This window comes from Dermacentor variabilis, chromosome 1 (assembly GCF_050947875.1).
Source record: "Dermacentor variabilis isolate Ectoservices chromosome 1, ASM5094787v1, whole genome shotgun sequence".
Classification (NCBI taxonomy): Eukaryota; Metazoa; Arthropoda; class Arachnida; order Ixodida; family Ixodidae; genus Dermacentor; species Dermacentor variabilis.
The window spans coordinates 24,289,882-24,313,780 of record NC_134568.1 but is presented as its reverse complement, the minus strand read 5'-3'; the positions used below and the strand labels follow the sequence as shown (position 1 = coordinate 24,313,780).

General features: G+C 48.1%; 2 protein-coding genes across 2 annotated transcripts; both read left to right on the top strand.

Annotated features, from left to right (window-relative positions):
• The first annotated feature begins 1,521 nt into the window (after positions 1 to 1,521).
• LOC142568048 (uncharacterized) lies at positions 1,522 to 10,013 on the top strand. Its single transcript, XM_075678331.1, has 3 exons — positions 1,522 to 2,209; positions 5,465 to 5,707; positions 9,842 to 10,013. Exons 1-3 carry the CDS (start codon positions 1,788 to 1,790, stop codon positions 10,011 to 10,013), a joined length of 837 nt encoding a protein of 278 aa, XP_075534446.1. The 5' UTR covers positions 1,522 to 1,787.
• Positions 10,014 to 10,463: 450 nt separating this feature from the next.
• On the top strand, positions 10,464 to 11,606 carry LOC142566837 (cell division cycle protein 27 homolog). The gene has a single exon (XM_075677828.1). The coding sequence runs from the start codon at positions 10,464 to 10,466 to the stop codon at positions 11,604 to 11,606; it is 1,143 nt and encodes a 380-aa protein (XP_075533943.1).
• Positions 11,607 to 23,899: the final 12,293 nt, after the last annotated feature.

Genomic DNA, 23,899 nt, shown 5'->3' with positions numbered 1-23,899 from the left:
ATATGTTCGAGCGGGGTGTCATTTTTCTTTGGAGGTACCGATGCCCCAGCCTTTATATGTATGAATTCGCACTACGGTGGTAGTCGTCGTGGCCTTTTAGCAACCTTAAGGAGCACATGAGGAATGTCATAGACTTGACAGTATTCATCCTATCGCAGAAGAAGAGTTCTGGTTTGTGTAGTGTAAGCGTTAGCTGCACTGTGCGAAGAGGTTGTAGCGTATATGTTTTGGTGAGTACTGCATTTTGAGAATGTAGGAAAAAGTAGCGCTCTGCGATGCTGTAAAGGAGGTTCATTAAATTAAACGGATAAGCTCTGGGCATATGATGTTCTGTAAGCACCACTTGCCAGTCGTATTCCTAGGTTATGAACTGGATCGAGTGGTCGGATGTAAGACCGTCAGGCGCGTCGCTATGCCGCTATGTCGCTATGCCGAACCTTAGGCTTAGCTGACCATGCAGCACATCGAACACTTCAAAGTCTAAGAACCGTGGGCAAACGAGGGCCCACCTTGGAAAAGTTGACATCCTCGGTGTCCGTTCGTCGAGTGCTGTTGATTCCCGCTAGAAGCCAAGACCGTCGAATCCAACTTGTGCTCGAGCGGCCGTAGTCGACGGAGCCCTTCGTCCGCACTTCTGCTCGCGCTTTCTCGCTCCTTTGGCGTATGCCGCTCTTCGTGACGCCAACATTTTGACAGCGAGTGTCCGCGGTCAACGAGTGAGATGTGTTCATGTTTCCCTGTGCGCGCATAAAAGCATCCTTGTGAATTAAGTCAATACGCGAATGTTTACAAGTTTACTGCCGATAAAAGTACTATCCTACCTCCGTATAGCGGCCTATAGTAATTTGCTATCGCAATCGATGCTTCGCCTCGTGCGTAACTGCCAGATTTCTTTTTACTCGGCAACTACACCAGTAATTTCGATGCGGTTTGTTGAATTTCAAAGAAAAAGGTAATATCAATTTTGTGAGATATTATCAAAATACAACAAAGCCAAGCGACATGTTTACAACTCTGGAATTCTGCAATGACAGACAATATTACCAATCACTAAACTACACCCAATAATACGGCTAGAGCACATAAACGTGATCTATGACACACCTTTCTGAACTGTACTACTATTTTTTACGATGACTTTCGCAACACACTTGTAAGCATTGTAACAATTTCACGTAGACTGTGATCTCACACATACCGTTTGCCCGCTTTATGTGCCTGAGAGATGCGCTTAATAGAAGTGTGTTGTCTGTTTTTGCTGGAGAATTAGCGGTTCTTATCAATCATTTCTAGAAATATGCACAGCCATAATTTGACAATTGCGCTTCCTGAACAAGATAGCCTGTAACTTTATCTACTAAATGCCACAAATTTTGCCCAAATCTGTACAGCGGTTGTCTCATAAAAGTATTTCAGCGTTTTACATGTCTTTCAATATGCAAATCCGAATATTCAACATGCGCGCCCATTGTATCGCCCCCCTACACTTTTTTTTTTCTGGCGGCCGGTTTTGACACACTCTTAATTCAGCTGATTTCAGTCACCGCTAGAGCTCGCGAGTAGGCCAAAATACAGCCTATTAGACTAAAAGTGCAATGACTCGCTAAAGGTTTAGGAATGGAAGAGAGGAAAAAGAAGAACGACACGGAGGCGACTCTCTCGCGCGCTGGCACGCGAGGCCCACGCGACAAAGGAAAATCTCTCGCGCGCTTTCGAACACGCAGTTAATCGTGGCGGACGCACTTAGAACCATCGCAGGAAGGAACGGCATCGTCCTACTACCTGTCATGGGGATCGGTGTACCTGGCGGCATCGAAATTCACCGTCTCCTCCGAGACTGCCTGTCAACCATGTGGGAAGAGACGCCATCCCGCAAAACACCTTCCTCGATTTCACTCGACGCTCTTGGAGATGGGGCCAAGGATGACGTGTCTTACGCGTTCAGTAACCTGGCCATCCAGGACGTCCTCCCAGACAATCGGAACCTTGTGGTCAAGCCGTGGTCCAAGGTCGATGAACGCACTTGCGGCAGCCACACAGGACATCCCAGCAGGCTGTTCCCGAGGGCCGAGTGGTACCCACCGAATGACATGGGCGTCAAGGACATCGTGGCTCAGTGTAACACCATGCAAGTACCATGGACCGCGCATGGAGCCTGGCAAAAGACGGTGGTACCCTCGACGTTCACCGTGCTCCAACTCATGCAGAGGTAACGATCAATTCGGTGTTATCTAAATCAAATATCAGGACCGCTGCGAATCTCTCAGTCGACAGACAAATTTTATTTCTGTACTGTCGTGAAAATCCCGCGGACGGCTTGTTGTGCCACCTAAAGAAAAGAAAGACAGTGTGTAACGTTTTGAGTAGTAGAGAGTAGTACAAATCAGGAATACCTGTCATATAGCAATTGGCCATGTAGCGCATTATTCAACTGGTATTGCGCAATAACACGATCGATGGGCGAGATTGTATACGTTGTAACACGTTAAACTAACAGACGGTTTTTATATGGTTGGAATGAATTCACTTTCATAGCAATACGCTTAATATTAGAACATTTACGATATTTAAAGAAATGAAATGCGTCGGCAGCCGCGAACATTGCACGCTTACGTTCATATTCCAGCGGAGCGCAATGTTTAGATGTCCTGATGATTATTAAGCGAATTCATTATATGCCACCTTAAGTTAGTCTCTCGCATGACTAGCCGACACATCTATGTGCGGTTATTCAGCATCTGCAACTATGCGTTTATCGTGCTCAATTACCGAGGAAGAGTATGCAACTTCCACGAATGTTGCTGCTTTGACACGTCTGTTGTTGATTAGCCGTAACGTTGACGTGCGTTCTATCCTCGGCGCTTTCACCAGCCGTGGTTGCTTATTGACTTTGGTGTTGTGCTTTAAGCACGAGGTAGTGGAATCAAATCCCGGACGCGGCAGCCGAATTTCAGTGGGGGCGAAATGAAGAAACACCCGTGTACTGTGCATTGGGCGCTCGGCGAAAATCTCCAGGTGGTTTAAGTTAATCTGTAGACTGTAGAATTCATCTGTAGATCTGTAGTTTTTTGCACTACGGCGTGCCTTATAATCAGATCGCAATTATGGCACGTGAAAGCGCAGAATTTCGTTTATCCTCGATGCATTGCCGCTGGCAAAACGTCATATGCCTCGCAAACTTAACGACGATGCGTAGCTGCTTCATGTCACCTTGCTTTATATAATTCGAGGTGTCTACGCTATTGTCCCTGCAGAAATCCTCCATTCCGTTAGAGTAAGTTTAACTAGAGGAGAACCAAGCGAAATTCAATGGAACGGAGAATATATTTTGCTTTGCATGCAATATACCGAATTTAATGTTTGTTGCGTTTTATTGAAAAACATTTGAATCTCCGGACTCTCTGAGGAGGATTCTTCCTTTAAGTAGTTAATGGTAAATTCAGAAAAATCAATTACAAGTCTAACTCCAAAAAAACAAAAGAACGACATCGCCGAACGTGAAAGTTACGTAAACGCTGATAAACATAAAGCGCATAAAAGATTATATTTTAATATAATAATAATATTTGGGGTTTTACATGCCAAAACCACTTTGATTATGAGGCACGCCGTAGTGCAGGACTCCGGAAATTTGGACCACCTGGGGTTCTTTAAGGTGCACCTAAATCTAAGCACACGGGTGTTTTCGCATTTCGCCCCCTTCGAAATGCCGCCGCCGTGGCCGGGATTCGATCCCGCGACCTCGTGCTCAGCAGCCCAACACCTTAGCAAGATTATATTTTATAAACCGCTCTGTAAAACACCGCTAATTTGTGAGTTGGACTAATGCAAACCAATCGTAAATACTGTAACAACTTAACATACGCTACAAATTCACAGGGCATATTTATCCGTTTCAGGTACCCGTGCTAACAGGAACAGCATACAAAAAAGCAAGAAATTTTTTGCTGCAGAGACAATTCGTAAACTTTGTGCTAAACATATTAATGAACGCATTTGAAATAGTTTTTAAACTCATTTATCCTTCAAATGAACATGTGGTCTAACTCAGTCGGTCGTATTCCGCTATATGCCGTAAATACAACGAATTTCATCGCTTAATCTTCAGGTCCCAAGCCAGAGCAAAGGCATCGAATGGATTTTTGCGAATTCGGCAATGTCTCGTATCGGCACTAGTCTGGCAGAAGGAAGATAAAGCCCGCCGAAAGGGCAATTATTGCTATTCTTTTACAAAAAACCTGGAGAAGGAGAGAAGAACACTAATGCGCCAACGAGAACCCGTCCGCAAATTGGGAAGCTCGTATAATGTACACCTGAATATAGCGTCTATCATTTTTACGTATCCATTCGTTCCTGCGTAGTTTAGGTTTACCAGCTGATTTAAACTCTCCTCACAGCTAGACATCACTTCGTTGGATAGTATTGATTCAGGAACGGTTCCAGCCTATGGGCCCAGAACTTAGCAAGGTTGCAAACAACAACAACAACAACAACAACAACAACAACAACAACAACAACAACAACAACAACAACAACAACAACAACAACAACAACAACAACAACAATAATAATAATAATAATAATAATAATAATAATAATAATAATAATAATAATTATAATTATAATTATAATAGCCACGAGAATAACATATACAACAACATTTTTGGGTACGTGCTAATTTAGAGCTCCTGTGTATATACGATGCCGCTGTCTGTTACAATACAAACTGCGTAAGAATGAAAAAAGCAAATAAACAAGTAATAAACGTGCATTGAGACATTTTTCGTCAAAAGGGGTAGCTTTTCCGACACCACACTGTGTCCCATAGACAAAGGCTGGGTATGAAAGGATGAAGTTCAGGCTTCTGCCCCTTTATGAAAAAATTCCAAAGTTTAACACACAACAACGACAGGAAAAACTGACAGTAAAGCCAGTGGTGCATGGAGGTAGTGATCTCAGTGCACCTGGGAAGTATTGTGTTAGGACACTTTTTTATTTTTTGTACATTTCTTTATTGATTGGAATGAAGTCGTGTCTCAAAAACTAAAATCGTATAGAAAAACGCTAACCTTGAGTACAGCTCCTTGAGCACTTTTCGGTCGCGCATTAAGAACAAGTTTTCAACACAAGGCAAAATAGCAATTGTTTGAACTCGCAGAATTATACTTTGGCAATCCATAAAACCTTTTCGGTAAGGTTGGGATGAGTCTGAATAAGTTTTGCTGTATCTTAATACATGGCAGTTGCATTTCCATAACCAACATTACTATGTGTATTGAGCACAATTTTTGCTGCTTCCCGGATGGGTGATGACATCGTTAGTGTTTCGATTCGGAAGGCGCTGGTTACTTAGAATAATGCAGGACACGTTTTGTGAGACGAGCTGCAGCGTTCCTCGGAGCCTTGCTTGACGAAAGTGTAGTTCAACATCAGTGTTCATTGTCGTCATGTGTTGCCCACGCAGTGCGCGAGATCCGAGTATGCCTGGAGCTGAAGCTCCCGCGACCATGAGTGGCCCGTTCATCGAGTGCGACCACGTGCCTTCTGTCGAGTACAGCCTCGACGTCTTCGGCTGCAGGCTACGCATCCACCCACGTGACACGCTGCCGTGCACGTCGACGATGCTGAACGCCTTCAAGACTGAGAGCATCGGCGACACGCACGACGTGGCTAGACCGAGCAGCTGCCTTTGGAGGCTACACGCGAGGTAAGCAAAACACCAGTCCAGCTAAAGCACCGCAGTCAATGTGCGGCCGCTTTTATTACTATTACATTTACGCCATCTTATCTCGTAAGAGTCACCGTGATTCTAGGTCACATATATGCTCCTCTAAGCCAACGTGTCAAGATGAAGTAGTGCCTCGGCTTGTTTGAGGTAATCATGTAGCGTAATTTTTCAACGTTAGATATACGTTCAGCGAAGGCATTGTTGCAGTTTCGTCAAAAACCGATGCCGGAGCTTGTTGAGGGGCATGCAACCTGTTCGTTAGCACCCAGATCTGGGCAATTTGGCCTTACAGTCAAAGCTTTGAGGAGATAGAGAGAGAATGCATAAATATACAGACTGTGAAGAGCAAAATTCTGGTTCACATAATCAGCCTTTTCTCCCAGTCACGTAAAACTTGAAAGCTTAGAAAGAAAAGATACAAAATAAAAAGCTGCACCAAGTCAAGAAGTTCGTAGCTGAGTAATATATGAACGATATATTTCTGAAATCTGCATGTATTGAGTCATAAAAATGACAGCACCACTGGTAATATTTGTAAATGCGAAGGCGAAAATGAAAGCAAGAGGCTGCGGACTTGTTTACGGTTTGACTTCTCTATTGACACCTGACCCATATACACCTACCATGAAAAAGACGCAATATCACAGGAGTAAAAGATGCGATAAAATTAGTACGAAACCACGTGTTACCGATAAAAGCGTGCAGGATGAGAAAAAGAATTAGGATACACTCGCCTTAATTGCTTAGTGGCTACGGTGTTGGGCTGCTAAGCATGAGGTTGCGGGTTCGAAACCCACCCACGGCGGACGCATTTCGACGGGGGCGGAATTCGAAAACACCCGTGTACTTAGATTTAGGTGCACGTTAAAGAAACCCACGCGGTCCAAATTTCCGGAGTGCTCCACTAGGGCGTGACTCATAATCAAATCGTTGTTTGGGCACGTAAAGCGTCATAGTTATTTTTTATTTTAGAAATACCATAATCATACAACTGATATGTAAATACTTCGAAAGGAAAACGAACGAGCACACCAACTTAAGAATGAAGCCACGGAGAAAGTGTTGCAGCGCGTTGTCGGTCTACCGTGGATATAATACGCGAAAACCCTAAGTCGCTGTAGCCACTTTTGCCTCGCAATCTGTAGTCTTCCGTGAGAGTAGTCGCTAGACGATATGGCGGTCAAGCATGGTCTTGCAGTAAAAGTACCGCCTTGTGGTAGCCACGAGCCACTGTCATTGTGTCCTCGAAGGAGCGAAAGAAAAGCAAAGTTGTTAGCCACCAGACTGTACAAGGAAGCGATAAAGGAAACCCGTACGTGTTTCTCAGCCTAGGCGACGTGCCTTGGCTCACATCGCCTTGTCAACAGCCTCATGCACAGCGTATCCTGTTGGCGCATTGGATACAGCAGAAAGTGGAAGAAAACGCGCCCCCGAGGAGAACGCCACTCAGAGTTATTTGGGTGTCATAGCAGGTATACTAAATATTGCGCAACTGATTTTCCCGTTCATTAGTCTTGAGAGAAATCAAGAAACTCAGCTGAGACACCAGTCCCTCGTGCAGATGTATACATCTGGATGCCGATGGAAAACGGAGCCCTGACTCCCACTCCGTATCGCCCGAAGCGTCGAGGTCGCTTCGTAACTAAAGTATTCAAAACCACGTGACACTCTATGTCCCGTTTACAGCCCAGCCGCAATCAAGTTTCAACTTGGCTAGGTTGATTCTAATTGAGTAGCATCAGGCTATGATAGCAGTGTTGGAAATGATTGACCGGTAATTGTCTGCGTTGTTTTTTTTCTATAAGAGCCCCCAAGTGGCATTTAAGGTGACGGCGTATGCCGCAAATCCAAAAGCACGGCCTGCGATACTTCAGTTGTTCCCGCGTGATGCCTAAACTCTCAGATTTTGCCAAAGGGTCAAGTGAGCTCATCTTCAGTGATTTGAGGTCTGCTTCATTTCAGTGAGTGAGAGTCGTTTTTGTCGGTTTCGGTGTATAAAACGCCTACTTGTATTTCAAATGTAATATTTTGCACGAAGGTTGCTCTTACCCGCGCTTTTTTTAAAAAAACACATTTTCACGACCAGAAGTGTCCATGCGGTTCTTTTTTAAATGAAATGGCATATTGTTTAGGCGGTAAGGCGCAAAAATGTAATGCCCACCTAAGAGAGAGCGATCTCTCTTACAAGTACGACGAGTCCTTTTTAGATAGGAATGCCTAGCACCCATTTGTCATTTTTTTCGCTTTGCTTGCCTTCGCTTCATTTGGCCCTGACCGGGCCAAACATGCGGGGGCGCAATAACGCCACACTTCCAAATTATTCTATTACATTCCTGCAATCAGGCCTCCACGATTGGTCAGATTTTTGGGGGGGCCACCACCCCCCCTTCGTTTGTCTGACACGTGACGTCAGGAAAACTTTTCAACTCATATGACGTATTATGATTGATTAAACCGAACAAAAGAAAAATGCCGATTTCAGATTCTGCGCTTCTTCATCATCAGCCGTCCGCTATGGCTTCAATGTGTTTGGGCTGTGCCCACTTTGCCTGCTAGTCACGGAATCTCACAAAACCACGATAATTCGCCACTGCGAAGTGACGTAACAAAATTAATTTTTCTTCGAAATACCTGGAGACTCCTCCGTTCCGAAATGAATAGATGATGGTTGCCCGCCGATACCTACGGCACTGGATCCTCGGAGCTGCAGTGGGGAATGGATAATAAGATATCTTGAGTGGCAGATGATGCTTTCGAGCTCTTTCGGCACCCACACCCGTGACTAAAATTATACGGAAAAGGGATTACCGATAAAACTCATTTCTTCCTGTGTCTGTGAATGCAGAATGAAGTTAAAGACTGCTGTCCAAAGTTGGCATTACGAGTTTTCTAGTGCACTCATTAGTTTCCGTTTACGCGTGTTAATTACGAAGAAATTCGGTTTTGTTGGCGACCCTGTGATCCGCATGCTTTTTTTCACGGGTGCGCGACATTGCTCTACCACCTTTGTTATCCTTAGTGTTCGTTTGAGCGGCATTTTTACCCTTCCGTAGCATGTTCCCACGCTCTTCTACCACAAAGCGAATGCTAAGCAAAACGAAGCGGGCCAATCGCCGACGACGGCTCTGCCACCTCGTCCGGTTGTATACTATCACGGCGCTAGCTCGGACCCACTGAAACGCTCTCCACTTCTACGTACTCCTCGCCTCCAGTCCGCTAATTAGACAAGAAAAATGTGTCATGGTAGGCAATGGTATTCGCTTCAGAAGCAAACCAATGTGACCGCCTATAACTACGAGAGCTTTCCATTGACCTCTGTAAACAACGCCATAGGTCACCGAACAGTGCTTACGTCGACGGTTACGTAAATATGACGTCAGGAGATTGGAGCAAGAACACATTGGAGTAGATTTACTTTATTGGGCCCCCGTTTGCTATTTCACTTCTCTGCAGCAATTATAGAGGCCTGCATAAGCAGCGTTCGAGCAACGTGTGTTGCTTGCTCCCAGTGGGTGGGCCACAGTGTTCGTTTTAGGTGCATTTCGCGCATGAAATGGCAACGTGGCTTTTCTTCGTCTTTATTTTTTTACATACGTAGCACAAAGACGCATGTATGTACCTAGGTATGTTGTCGAAGGAATACAGTCTTACTATGAACGCGAATAATTATTAAATGTGCAACAGATTGCTACGACTTTTTCAAAGCAATATACTAAACGATATTTCAACAGCAACTCTGTAAAAAAATAATCGAACTGAGGTTTGAGTTTTTGTTTCCGTCCTCTGGTGGGAGACTGTAGAACTAAGTCATGTCTGACTGTTTATTTTTTACAGAGTTCTACAATGAAGGAATAGCTTAAGTGTAGCAAGTAATGGGGGCGACGTCGCCCATTATACAACTGCTTTTCCGTAGTAACACGATTGATGGCCGAGTTTGTACATGTTGTAACGCATTAGGCTATAAGAAGGTATTTTTATGATTGGATTGAAATAACTGTTACAACAATACATTCATTATTTTCGCGATTTTGTTAAAATAAAGAAATCCGCCGAGAACTCGCATCGCACAGAAGTGTTGGGCTAGTTGGTCTACCTTTCCTCTTCTCCTACCAGGTTCGCCCAGCCCAGAGCAGACGGCAGTTCGGCGGCGCACGCGAGCAACGGCTCAAATGACGACCGAGGATTCACTCGTCGTCGGTTGCAGCCGCCACACTTCCATCTTCTGGGCAGCACCCTGTCCAGGCTGTCGCTGCAGAACAATTCAAGGATCTCTAGGCGGCCTTAATGAGACCTCAGCTGTGTTTGTCTTAAGCTGAAGAGGTCACCGGTACGGTCACTGCTTGCCCCGTGACAGGCGACTTACACGTGGACTCCCCTCTGCTGGTACAGTGGAAAGTCTGTTAACGTTGGGTTTGAAATATGGCTGTGACGGTTGGATAGTTGTGAATGTCCGTGTTCATGCAAAATCACGTTCAACTAGTAATTTTTTCATATTCTGTGTTATTGTGGACGCCACCAAGAAGACAGGCTGGATCGGATTGTGGTGTAAAAAGAACGAGTGGCCATCATTGTCCAAGAGCCGGTTCAGGCAGCCATATGGCATTGCCTGAATCACTATGCATTCTCGGATGCCATCTTTCTCGCAGAGCGGCTTTATGCAGAAGTGCACACGGAAGAAAGCCTGCATCTTTTAGCTACATGCCACTACCGGGCAGGGAACAAGGTCTCGGCATACATGCTGCTGCGGTCACGTGGCTGCCGCTCGCCCCAAAGCCGCTTCCTCCTGGCACGCTGCTGCGTCGACCTACGCAAGTTTGCCGAGGCAGAGTCGGCCCTCGATGCTGATGTCGGCTTGGCATCGCTCTGCTCAGCCAAGGGAGGCCTGGATGAGACGGTCACAACATTCGGGGATTCTGCGTCCTTTGCCCTAGCTCTGCTTGGACAACTGTGTTCGAAAACAGAGCGCGTCAGCCGTGCAACAGAAGCCTTCAAGAAAAGCCTGAAGCTCAACCCATTCCTCTGGTCCTCATATGAGTCTCTCATAAACCTAGGAGAATCGCCAAATCCTACAGATATATTTAATGTCTCATCTCTTGAAAACTTCAGTTTATGTCAAGGAAGCAATCCTCTTGTCAACTTTGTTAATAAAACCAACATTGACAGCATTACGGATGACATAAAGGTGTTGGGTGGCCAGGGTGGAGGTCCTGGCGGACAAGTTGCGGGCAAGGTGTCTGTGCTGCCGCTGTCAGCAGGTTCAACGCCACCATCACAGGCACCACTGCTGGTCATGCGGTCAACGGTGACGACAAGTACGCCCCAGCAGTCCTGCCCAGACACTACCCCTCTTGGCATTATGACCAGCACCCCGGAGCTGCTGGCTCCCGAGAGCATCACTAGCCTCTGCCTGGGCAGCAAAAGTAGCAAGCAGATGCAACCACTTTCGGCTGTCAAGGAAGCACGCAGCATTTTCGCGGGAGGACCTGGGGCCCTGAGTCCACTGTCAGCACCGTTTGGTGTGCTACCTTTGTCAAACTCCACGCCTGGCACCGTGCCCCCAACAGCCATTAGTGGCATGCTCGCCTATGTCACACCCACTTCACAGGGCATTTTGGACACCATCTCCAAGGAAGCCTGCCCTCCAGTCAAAAAGAACCTTGCAAGGAAGCCTCAGGGACTGAACACGCCAAAGATACAAATATTCAGCCAGTCGAGTAACAACAACTTGCTGCAGACGCCGCCTGTTCCAACCAGCTTTCCACCCAGTGGCCTGAGCAGCGTGCGGCGCAGCTCGCGCCTCTTCAGCAGCTCCAACTCGGTCAAGGAGAACAACAAGGGCAGCTCGTCACCCAAGACCATCCGGGGTCTGTGCTGGTAGAGTGGGTTCACTAGCCATGCAGAAGCGGATTGAGGGCCCCGCTACGTTTCAGTTTCCAGTCTGTTTGGGCAAGGCTCGCCGGGGAAATCCGCAGTAAACGCGGCGAGCTAGTCTCCGTGTCGCCATCTGCGGGACGATCGTGCAGCGAAACGGAAACGCCACTGACGACGAGCGCCGGCATTATTCTTCTATAAATTTCTTTACTCCTTCAATTTATTTCTGTGAATGTAGTAGTGTTAAATGGGTTTGAAATATAGTATGTTGTGATTGAAGTGTGTTGCCGAGTGTATTCAGTGAGCACCGTTTTATTGGGCGATGGTAATGCACAAAATTAGATGAGGCCTGTACTCCAATTTATTTCCCACTGGTATTCTCGTAACAGCAGCTGCGAGGGCCTCACCAATTTAAAGGCAGCAACGTGATGTTGACAATACTACGTCATGAGGTACCTGCCAAGTTAGACACGTAGCTTTGTTCGAGTGCTCGGCTACAATATACTAATATAGAAGCTAATTCACACTAGCATTGAGTCCGCTGGTATTTCACTAAAGCGTTGTTCGCAAAAACGTTTTCGGGGCAAGTGCAGCCTCGCATACTTTAACAAAAGAACAAACAAAAACATCCCAGGAGCACCAACCCTAACTTGACACATTTGTAAGCGATAACTTCGTAAGCGGCCCTCGGCCTACCGTATTATGCAGTAACGGAGGCATAGACACATATAGGTATATTATGTATTTACATATGCAAAGTTTATTGTCTTTCGGAACAGTTTCATTTAAATGTTAACACCTTATTTTCTTCCTATTCTGATTTTCTCGTAATCGATCTTCAATCCAACGTGAGGCGTGAGTACTCATCCCGCAATTTATTTTTATAAGATGCGTGCGCTTAATTTTGTCTGCGTTAATTGCTGCCATGCGACGCGCCCGACGCGCAGATTAAGCGCTATTTTTATTCAGCATTAACCTTTTCAGCCTAGAATTTTTTAACGAGCGGAAATTAGTATTCTTAATCTCGTATTGAGTTACTATCACCTGAAAAAAAACTATTCATTCTATTCGAGTACTCCGTCAGTATAAATAACGGCGTCATGTCTTAGCATAGGACCCCAGGGCTTAGTGGCTGTAGAGCACAATACGAAATATTTTGAAGTTGCAGATTATCATCGGGTGTTGAACATATTTATATGTTGGAAAACTTGCATCATAGCCATCAGATAGTGGCTATTGTGAGTGAGAGGTCATGAAACAATTCTGTGTGCTCCTTATACACAACACGTGATGACACCTGAATAGCCTCTATTTAATTGATGATCCGTTCGTCGGATTTATTTTGCTCATAGACAGGGAGGATACTTCATCTATAATGGGCAGCAATTACAGTTCCGCACACCACCGCTCTGCTCCGAACAGGCCGAAGTGCCTACAGGCACTCCGGCCTGTTCAGTTAACTTTGGATCAGCAACCACTACACTGGGCTTCAACTCTCCGTGTACTCGGTCTTGAAATGAATTCCTCCGGATCTGGGGGACCATGGGTCAAGAATGCAAAGTTCCAAGTTCATACGGTATGCTATCCGGTCCTGCAGGTGCCTTGCGTGGCTTCGACAGGTCTAGTGCCGCTAAAAATTCCGCCATAGTGAAGACAGCTTCTATACCTTCGATGTCGGAGAGCGTAGGCAGCGTGCCTGCGTTTGCGGGAAGGCAGTTTTGAAGAAGGAAAGGAGGCGGTGCTGTGTGCAAAGCCGGAAAAAAAGTGTGGGCGACAGTTCCTGCGAATTCTGCTGGTGTCTGGCCCGATGCAAACAGGGCGCAGGCTGCGGGTTCTGGAGGGCGCCGACCACGTTCCATTACTCGGAAGGTGTGCAAAATAGAAGCATTGGACGACGAATGTCTGAGAGAAGAGCACCAGTTCATCCAGCGGCCACGTTCAAAGCGGTGTCCATGGCACCGAGCTCTTGCAATAAGACGTTTGGCCGCTAACCGATGAGTATTTGTTGCAGGGTCACGTTCTGATGCAAGTTCTGCTGGGTGGCGCGACGCCAGAGTCGCAGAAGCTGTAAATCAGGAGCGGTTCGCGAATCATCAACCCACGACGTACATGTCGCCTGAACTAATGCCGCCTTAAGACATGTGACGGGTCCCGCATGGAGTTGGATACATTGCTTTCTCGTACCGCCCTGTATCGATCCCAGTCCACCACTCGACATAGTCGGCGGAAGCGGCCTGTTCCGCCCGAAGATAAGCCAAGGTGAATCGGATGAAGGTCGCTACCCCAGCAGTCGGCTTCACATGACCACGAGACGGTCGTCCTTCCTAGCCACCAAGAGAAGTCCGGTGAGTGTGGCGGCGCACGAGGGTGGTCACGCCGACGAGTAGGCACTGACACATTATTAAGGAGAGTGAATTGGGTGTCCATAAATGTGTCCAGCACACACGTACCACGCGCACTGGAAATGGCGCATCCCCATGTGATTTGGGGCGCGTTGAAATGTCCTGCAATCATAATGGGGCAACCAGGATGTTTCTGTCGTAGGTGCGCCAACCAGCCTTAGACACAACCGAGCCGCACGACCGCTGTAGGGGCGGGCATAGAACGAAACGATGATAACGTCCGTGCGTTCGAGACGAATCAAACGGCCACGACTTCTTGCCATAAATTACACCACCGTGATGGATCAACGCGGGTCTGATGAAGAGTGCATCTCACGTAAGCTGTAGCCTTTCCTGGGGGACATCGGGTGTAGCACCCCTACAATCCAAAATTGAAGGCGATGAGTATGCCACAAATGCTGAAATGGGTGGCAGGCCATAGTTTTCTTGAAGCAGTTCAGCCCAAACACGCAGTTTCCCATATCTGAGACGCTGACGCAGCTATCCGGCCTTCCCCGCGATGCCGCGACAGTTGCACTGTAAGATGCCTTCTGGCTCACTTGAAGACGTAGCAGATTAGTCACTTCAATGCGAAATAATCGCTGGAACCGCCAACAATAACTGGGCTATACTGGTGGGCATCGCTTGGTATTTTTCCGCTGCCGACTCACAGTGAACGATCGCAATGAGAAGTACAGACACCATTTAAAACGTATCAGCCGCTGCAACGTTATTTCGATATTTAATAAGGCGAAAGTTTTACACGGCTCATGGGCGGAAAATTCTTATGTCCGGCGTTAGGCGGTCCGTCGTTTGACACCAAAATTCATGGGGAGTCGAACTCACTACCTATGGTGGTAATTAAGACGAATTTGATTAAGACTCACTACTTTTCGTCTTAATTACGGCGAATTAAGCCATCAGTTTCTTTATAACAAAGCGTGAAGACTAGGCGGAAAAGAAGCGTCAGCAAAACCTGTGGTGTTAATTAAGGCAAAGTAAATTAGGTCCAACTTGAACTCACGGTGTTTCGTAGAAGTCAAACCCATGACCGTTTTTGTTAATTATGGTGAATTAGGCCGTCAGTTTCCTTTATAACAAAGAGCGAAGACTAGGCGGAGAGGAAGCGTCAGCACAACGTGTGGTGAATATATATACATATTTCTGGGGAAAGGAGTCGTCTTGATTACCTCTTTTGTGCTATCTTTTAGTTCTACTGTGCCTTCACCTGAAATTTTGAATTCGGTTGGGCACCATCCTACCTCTTCTAGTATTGCTCTACCTGGCCTTGTTCCAGAGAGCCTCTCTCTGTGGGCAATTTGCTGAGCTTCAATTATCTCGGCTATTGTGTTGTGGAGTCCCAGTGTCATTAATTTGTTATCCGGAGTGTTAATCGGTAACCCCACTCTTGTTTTGACTAGCCTTTTAATTATACTGTTCAACTTGTTTATCTCTGTCTGTGTCCAAGTGAGCATCCCAGCTACATATGAGAAGTGACACAAGGCGAAAGCGTGGACCAGTCTCATGGCGCTCACCTCTCCTAGCCCTCTGTGTCCGTTAGTGATTCTCCTTAGCAGTCTTATTACCTCCACAGTCTTGCTTGTGATGTGTCGTATTGTTCTTCCATTTGCCCTGTTTGCCTCCCGGAATAACCCTAAGACTCTAATGGATTCTACTTGCTTAATAGATTCGCCTGCCTTCGTGGTTACTACTAACCTGGGTTCTTCCTCGGGAACGTATCCCCTCGGTTTTCTACCCCTTCTTCTGTTCTTGAGTACAAGGAGTTCAGACTTACTAGCAGAGCATTTGAGTTCCATGCCTTCTAAAATAGACCCTACCTCATAAATGCTCTTCTGAAGTCTCCTTTCCGCATGTCCCATGCTTCCTTCAGCGGTCCATATAGTTACATCGTCTGCATAAATGGTAAAGTGAATGCCCTCTATCCCTTTTAGTCCCTTTGCCACTTTTGATATGGCCAGGTTGAAAAGCACAGGTGACAAGACCGACCCTTGAGGCGTCCCTCTGTCACCGAAGTCCATCTTCTTTGATTTAATATCCCCGAATCTAAGGTGAGCGGAACGATTGCCAAGAAAGGTTTTGACCACTTCATAGAGTTTTCTCCCCAATCCCAGTTCGGAAATCACTTCAAGTATTGCTCTATGCCTAATTCTGTCAAAAGCTTTTTCGACATCCAACCCCAAGAGACCTCGAGTGTTTTTTGATTTAGCTAATAGCAGTTCATACAGTTCATACAGATCATACAGTGCCGTGCGTACCTCACTTTCGGTGAATTCCTGTTCCATATATTTGCATTCTACCCCTAAGTAATCGGGATAACTCACATCCTGATCTTCTTTCCTGAGAGGCAAGTATTTAGTAGCCAATCGCTCCATTATGCTCTCTGCGCTTGCAGTCTGACTTTCCTGGTGTACCAGTTTTGCCACTGCCGTACGTCTATTCGATTTAGTGCCTCAGGTAACGCATGCATTAAGCGACATTGATTCCCTTCGTGGCTCTGTCACACACGATCACAGCTTTCCACTTCAACCAGGTTTGCCCCACCCCGAGTAGCCAAAATTATGGTGGTGTACTTGCGGAACGGCGCACAATGACGACAGGATGCGCCCGTCGTTTCCTGCAGCGCCGCACGTGTGCCACACTGTCTTCTCGGCTTCACCCTGCCTCGGCTGTTGCGGCCGAACCGTTCCAGGCTCAGCAGGCGCCCGTATATTGTCACCGCAGCCGCATTCATCTAAGCTGAGGAGCTGACGGTGCGGTCGTTGTTGACTACGTGACCGGCGACTTTCGTGTGATCTCACTTTACTGGTACCGTGGGTTCACTGGACGTATGCAGGCGAATTTAGGGCCTCGCTTCGGCGAAGTGCTGGTCTGTTGGTGAAGGCTCACATTGGAAGTCCCCGGCAGACGCTGCGAGTTGGACTCCGCGTTGCGATCGTGCAGCGAAAGAGTGGCAGAGCGCTTGCGGCAAGCGCCAACGTTTTTCTTCCGTAAATTTTTTGATTCGTTCATGTATTTTTCTGAACGTAGTAGTGTTATCCTTGTGTTAAATACAGTTTACCGTGATTAAAGCGTGTTGCGGCTTGAGTCATTTCAATGAGCGCGCTTTTAGCGGATGACGGTAATGGGTAAACTTAAATGAGCCATTTACTCAAATTTTTTCTCACTTTCATTATTTGTTTTGTTTCCCTTAAATTACAGATAGCCGCAGTTACGACAGCCTGTAGAGTATAAAGGCAAAATTGTGATCTTGACAATACTGCGCGATCACGTGCATGCCAGGCCAGACAAGTGGCTTTGTTCAAGTGCTCTGCTCTAATATACTCAAATGGAATTACTTCAAGCTAGCATATACGTTTCTCTGGAATTCCACAAAGGCTTTCCTTGGGAAGAAGTCATCCTGAAATTGCCAAGATTCAACCTTCTTGTTTAAGGACCCTCCGTGGCAAGTGCAGCTAAATACAAACACATTCTTGCATAAAAAAAAAAAAAATGTGTGCGCCTTTCATAACTATAAGAGAGTCCTGAGGACTTCTCTTTAAGTGCACACCAAAGCAATTGCAGCTGAGGTACAGAGTTCCGTTAAAAAAGTCGGTATTATGTCAATGAAAATTAGTTTGCAGGTATTCACTATATTGTTTCTATCGCTAAGGCTCTTTTCTATGAGACGTCATGATATTACGCATCGGAGCCAACAAATGTTCCTCAAAACTGGCATCAGAAGGTCTCGCACATGCCCATCATTACTCGAGAAACTCTTGTAGACCGATCAATTGCGAAATACTAACAGCAGTACTACCTCGTGATGCAGCCGTTGCTCTCTGGAATTTAATTAACGAGGGAGACAAACCATAAGTGACGGCAAGGAAATTAAGCCAAGCCGATGCTGCAACTGAAAAATATAAATAGTTGTAATGTATTATATTTTACTATTGTCCCAGTTGGGACCTAGATAGTACACAACCAAAACAATGACCTATTGATTTTGCCAAGGCATTTGATCGCGTTATACCACTGCAGGTTACTTACTAAACATATATCCATTGGTATTACCGACAAAATAGTTTCATGGCTAGTGAGCTAGTTGTCAAGTCGATGTCAATTCACAAGAGTGAATGAGGCAGACTCGGATCACCTGAGAGTATTTTTGGGAGTTTCACAAGAGTCAGTATTGAGATCTTTGCTTTCTTTTATATATGTATATGTAAATTATGTTTTCTTGTGCGTTGAACCTGGCATAACAGTTCGATTGTTCGCCGATGATTGTGTTACTTAAACGGGCGTGCGTGGAACAGATGACCAAGGTAAGCTGGATACATATTTACTTAATAATAACGTAAAACTATTCCAAACTTTTCTATTGCAATTCTGCAATCATCCATCCGCGATTGGTCAAAAACTTTCTTGAAGCACCCCCACTTCACCTGTCTATCACGCGACGTCACGAAAACCGCGATAGCTCCCCATCTGATATGACGTGTACAGACTGATTAGGCATAATTTGACCAAACAAAAGAAAAATAGTTATTTCTCATTCGACTCATTCTCAAAAATAGTTATTTCTAATACGACTAACCGCGGCGGGAAAGGCGGCGCGGGAAAATCCCGATCCCGATCCCGCTCTCGCAACCGGGCACAGACGCCGAGAAGCACGTCGATGACGCGCGGTGGCGCCGGTCCGGGCACCGCAGCTGTCGGCCACATCAATCAACAAAGTCAGCTGGAGCAGCCGTGGCAGCAGCGACAAGGTCACAGGAGCCCGGGCCAACAGGTGAGCTGGGCGGCTGTCGCCGCTTCTCCCGGCGGCGGAGGCGCTCCGGCGGGCCGCCCTGGCGGGCCCGCCGTCGGCGGCGGCGGTGGGAACGAGTTCGAGCGAACGATAGAGCGAGTACTACGACCACGCCTAGAACCATTAGAATCGATGATTGCCGAGCTTAAACGAGAAAATGTGCTCCTTAGAGAGGATAATTTCAAATTGAAAGGCGAGGCTCCACAGCCGCAGCAACCATAGCAACGTCAAACGACGATGCGGCCGTCCTCGGCGCCTTGATCACCGACTCCATCACGGATTGAGCCGGCCGGGATGGACACAGATGATGAGGGCAGCTCGGTGGAGACGGCGGATGAAGGCGATAATCGTCCAGTTACCGCGAAAAGGATCGCACTAGATCCCGCAAGACCCGACACCAAACAGCGATGCGGCCGTTACAAGAAGCTACAGAAACGAGTAGGCAGCATCGAGAAGAGCCTCGAGGAACGTTTTACAAAACAGACGGCACATTTGAACGAAATGTTCAATAATGCGGTAGCTAAGCTCTCTTAGCAAATAACACAAATGTTCGTGCTCACTTGGCGCGCATAGACGACATACAAGCGAGGCTGCCGCCAGCTGCAGGCACACCAATCAGAACGATGAGCAAGCCGTACACTATATAGACAGCAACAACACAATCTGAAGCAGCAAAGCACGCTCACAGACGTACAGGCGCAACCGCAGCTGCAACCGCAGCAGCAACCAATTCGCCTCGATGGTGACGGGTTAAACTAAACACAAGCATCACTATGGCTACACACGCAACGAACGACACTAACACTGGGAAACAACAATACGCAATCTGGCAGTGGAACTGCCGGGGCTACAGGAGGAAGCGAGGTAATCTCCAGCAATTCATAAGCAGCCGGAGACGAAACCGGACGTGATCCTTTAACCATCCGGTTAAACTAGCTGGCTACACAGCCATAGACGTGACCGCGACGGAGAACAGGCAAAGAAGGAGACGGGCTACACCCCGACTGGCGGGTGGCTCGGGGCTGGGGGCGATGGTGGCGCGCCGGCTATCGCCTCCGCCACGCCCGTCGCCAGTCGCCGCGGTGCTCATTCGACGTAACGTCACTGTGTCGCAGCGAGGACTTGCCTCCGTAAAGATACATCACGTGTTCGTAAAATTAATTCCTAAGAGCGGCCGAGGACTCTTCGTCCTTAACGTGTATAGTAAACCCACGCTGCAGCACCGATTCGAGGACCTGCTGCGGGGCGCGTCCGTGGCTTCCGGCGGCGAGCCTCTACTTCGGGCGACTTTAACGCGCCCCACGGAGCCTGGCGCTACACCCGAGAAGCACCCAAGGGCAAACACCTTCGGGAAGACTCGCAAGGCCAAAGGCTTGAACTGATCACGAATCCCGCCGATCCTACACGCAGAGGGAACATCGTGAGTGTCGATACGCTACCAGACCTTGCGTTCGTTTCGAATGTAACCACAGTGCACTGGCAAAATACGCAGGAAGATTTGGGGAGTGACCACGCGCTGATCGAGATCACGATAGGCACGGGTCCGAGCGGTCGTGGGACTAACCCTGAAGGCAAAGGCCGTAAGCTCAAACTCGCGAAGTAGGACACGTTCCGCAAGAAACGAGAAGAAGCAGGGCGAGGCGACGAGCCGATTGCGGGCATAGACGAGTGGACCGAGACTCTCAGAAGGGACGCAGCCACGAGCGACGTTCCGCCCGAGGCGAACCTCGAAATAATTGACAGCAGGCTCCTACACATGTGGGAAGCAAAGCGAGCCCTCTTACAGGGATGGAAATGCCAAAGACATAATAAGGCGTTGCGCAAAAGCATATCACAATTAGACAGAGACATCGAAGAACACGCACTCCAGGTATGCAGGGCACAATGGGAAGACACGTGCAACGGCTTCGAAAGGCAGATGACCGGAGCGAGCGCTTGGCGCCTCTTTCGACACCAATTAAATACGGAGGAGACTGGGGCCGCTCCAGACCACTAAGACTCGTGGACGATTAAGAGATTACAAAGGCGATAACTTCCTCCACGCAATACGGGACCGTTACTTGAAGAAGGCCGAAAGCATCCAGCACGCCAAAAACGACGGCGTCGCAAACGCGAAACTGGACGCGGAATTTAGCGAATCAGAAATTTGGATAGTCCTGTTCGAACTAAACACCCGATCGGCGAACGGCCCGGACCGTGTTACCAACGAGACTCTCCGCAACCTAGACGACGAGTCAATCTCCCGACTCGTGGCTTATGCCAACGAGTGCTGGCGAGGGGGTTCCCTTCCCGAAGCGTGGAAACAGGCCCGCGTTATCATTATTCCTAAACCTGGCAAGCAAGTTACGCTCGATAACCTAAGACCGATTTCGCTTACGTCTTGCGTCGGCAAAGTCATGGAACACGCAGTTCTCACCCGCGTGACCGACTTTCTCGAAGACCATGACGCGTTCCCGCACACCATGCTAGGATTCCGCCGGAACCTCTTCGCACAGGACGTATTGCTTCAGCTTAAACACCCAGATCGTAGACGACACTACCAGCTCCACTAAAGCAATTCTAGGCCTAGATATTAAAAAGGCATTTGACAGAGTTAAACACGAAGCCATCTTAAAAACAATTAGAAGATTAGGACTAGGCCAAAGAATATATAATTACGTTAGCGATTTCCTCGCGTCCAGGCGCGGATGCGTCGTCGTCGGCGATCAGGAATCGCCGGAATTTGAGACGGGTCCGTGCGGTATGCCGCAAGGATCCGTAATATCACCGTTACTCTTTAATTTAGTTCTACTCGGTCTACCCGAGAAATTAACAGAAGTAGAAGGATTGAATCATAGTCGCTACGCGAATGACATCACCCTCTGGGTTCCAGGGGGAGGATGTGACGGTCACGTCGAGCGAACGCTGCAGGCAGGAGTAGATGCGGTTCAAAATTACTTGCGTTGAACGGACCTCGAGTGCTCGGCTACCAAGTCCGAACTCTTACTCTACAAACCCACAAGGAGAGGTCGTAAAACGCTGCGCGACGAGGAACGGGAGTACTCCAAAATACGCATTATATTGGCAGATAGTACTCCCGTACCGCACATAGGCAAAATTAGAATCCTGGGGTTCCACCTGCATGCAAATGGCCATAACGGAGAGACGGTGCGAAGACTTCGTCGTTCGGTAGATGATACCATCAGACTCTTGCGTCGCATCACGAATAGACACAATGGTATGTGTGATGAGTGCGCGATCCGTCTCGTGCAGGCGTACGCGATAAGCCGCATAACGTATGTTGCCCCCTACCTGAAGTGGATCGTGTCAAAAAAACAAAAACAAATTCGAATGCATGATACGAAAGGTTTTCAAGAGAGCGGTCGGCGTTCCACTCAACGCGAGCACCGACAAGTTTCTAGAGCTCGGACTTCACAACTCCCTTGACGAGCTAATCGAGGCGTACGACGTCGCGCAATACGAACGATTATCGAAGTCAAAGACAGGTCGATGCATCCTCGAGTCGCTCGGCATCACGTACCACACTCAGCATGGAGAAAAGACGGCGGTTCCGGCCTCTGTCCGCGACCGCCTGATCATCCCGCCGCTTCCCAAGAACATGCACCCGACGCACCACGCCGGGAGACGCAACAAACGAGCAAGCGACCTTCATAAGAAGTTTGGTAACCGCAACGAGGCAGTGTACGTAGAAGCTGCGCGATATGGAGGAGGAAGAAGCGCACACGCTATCGCGGTTGTAGACCACACGGGTGATGCCTCGCGAGCGCCACCGTGATCACGGTACACACGGAGGCGGCCGAAGAAGCCGCGATAGCCCTAGCACTCGCCGCGGTGCCGAGCGCTGCGATCGTGATCAGCGACTCGCAGGGGCAGGCAATACGCGGCTTCACACGCGGTTGCGTCTCGCGGGAAGCGGCCCGCATACTCCGAATTTCTGACGACGTTGACTCATCATCGCCCTCGCAACCCCAAAATTCTACGGTCTTCCTTCTCTGGACCCCGGCACACACCGATGTTCCGCTAGCGGGCAACGAGGCGGCCCACGCCATGGCTCGAGGTCTCACACGCCGAGCCGCCGCTGATTATGTGGCCGCCGCCTCCGCCCCCGGATTGGGACACCACGACAGAAATGCAGCAACAAGAAACACAGTGGGCGTGGGGCGATCGCCTAACCACGTTCAGAGACCTCACCCAACACTACAGACTCGAAAGACGCACATGGCCGCCACCGCACGATAAATTGAACAGGAACGAGGCCATAACTTTACGCTTGCTCCCCAGACACACCTACCCTAGCCGCGCCATCTTACACCACTTCTACCCGCGTTTGTATCCAACAGACGCGTGCAAAACTTCCGGACAGAGAGCAACGCTACGACACATGCTCTGGGAAAGGGCCGGCAACAACGGTAATCAAACGAGCTCCGTTCGCGACGCGTCCATAATCGCGTCCGTTGCCAGAGTACGAGAAGGCTCGAGCTCGCTTCTTCCCGACGCCGCCCCGATGCGGGAGCCGCCAGGGACCTTCTCCGTCGGCGTCGCGACCGCTGGGAGGCGGCTCTCAAAACTTCAGAGCAGACCAGCTCTGGGCCGTCCGGCAAGCCGATGATGCCGCCTGAGTCCAAGGACTTCGAGCCGCCACCTGAGGCCACCACAACAAAAACTGCCGGACTAGTGTTTAATAAAGTTTCTTCTTCTTCTCATTGGACGCCTTTTCGCCATTACCCTCGGCTATTGGTCAAAAGCTTTGGGCTGCGCCCACTTCACATGCCTGTCACGCGACGTCACAAAACCGCAGAAACTCACGACGTCAAAGTGACGTGTACGCGTTAAAGATGCATTAATATGCCGAACAAAACCGAATTTTCTTCTGAATAGCCGCAGGCTGCCCCGTTCCGAAAGGAATAAAATATGGCTGCCTCAGATCGCTCAGGCACTGGCGACTCGAACCGGCCAGAGAGCATGGGTTTATTTGCGTGTAATAAAACATTTCGCATGGCCGTGTAACGTTTTCGAGACCTTTCGGCGCGTTTGCGAACTCGTTCTGCCAACTCTTCTTTGCTGAAGATCCGTTTTAGCGTCATTCTTAAGCTTCCGTTGCATGCTGCCCCG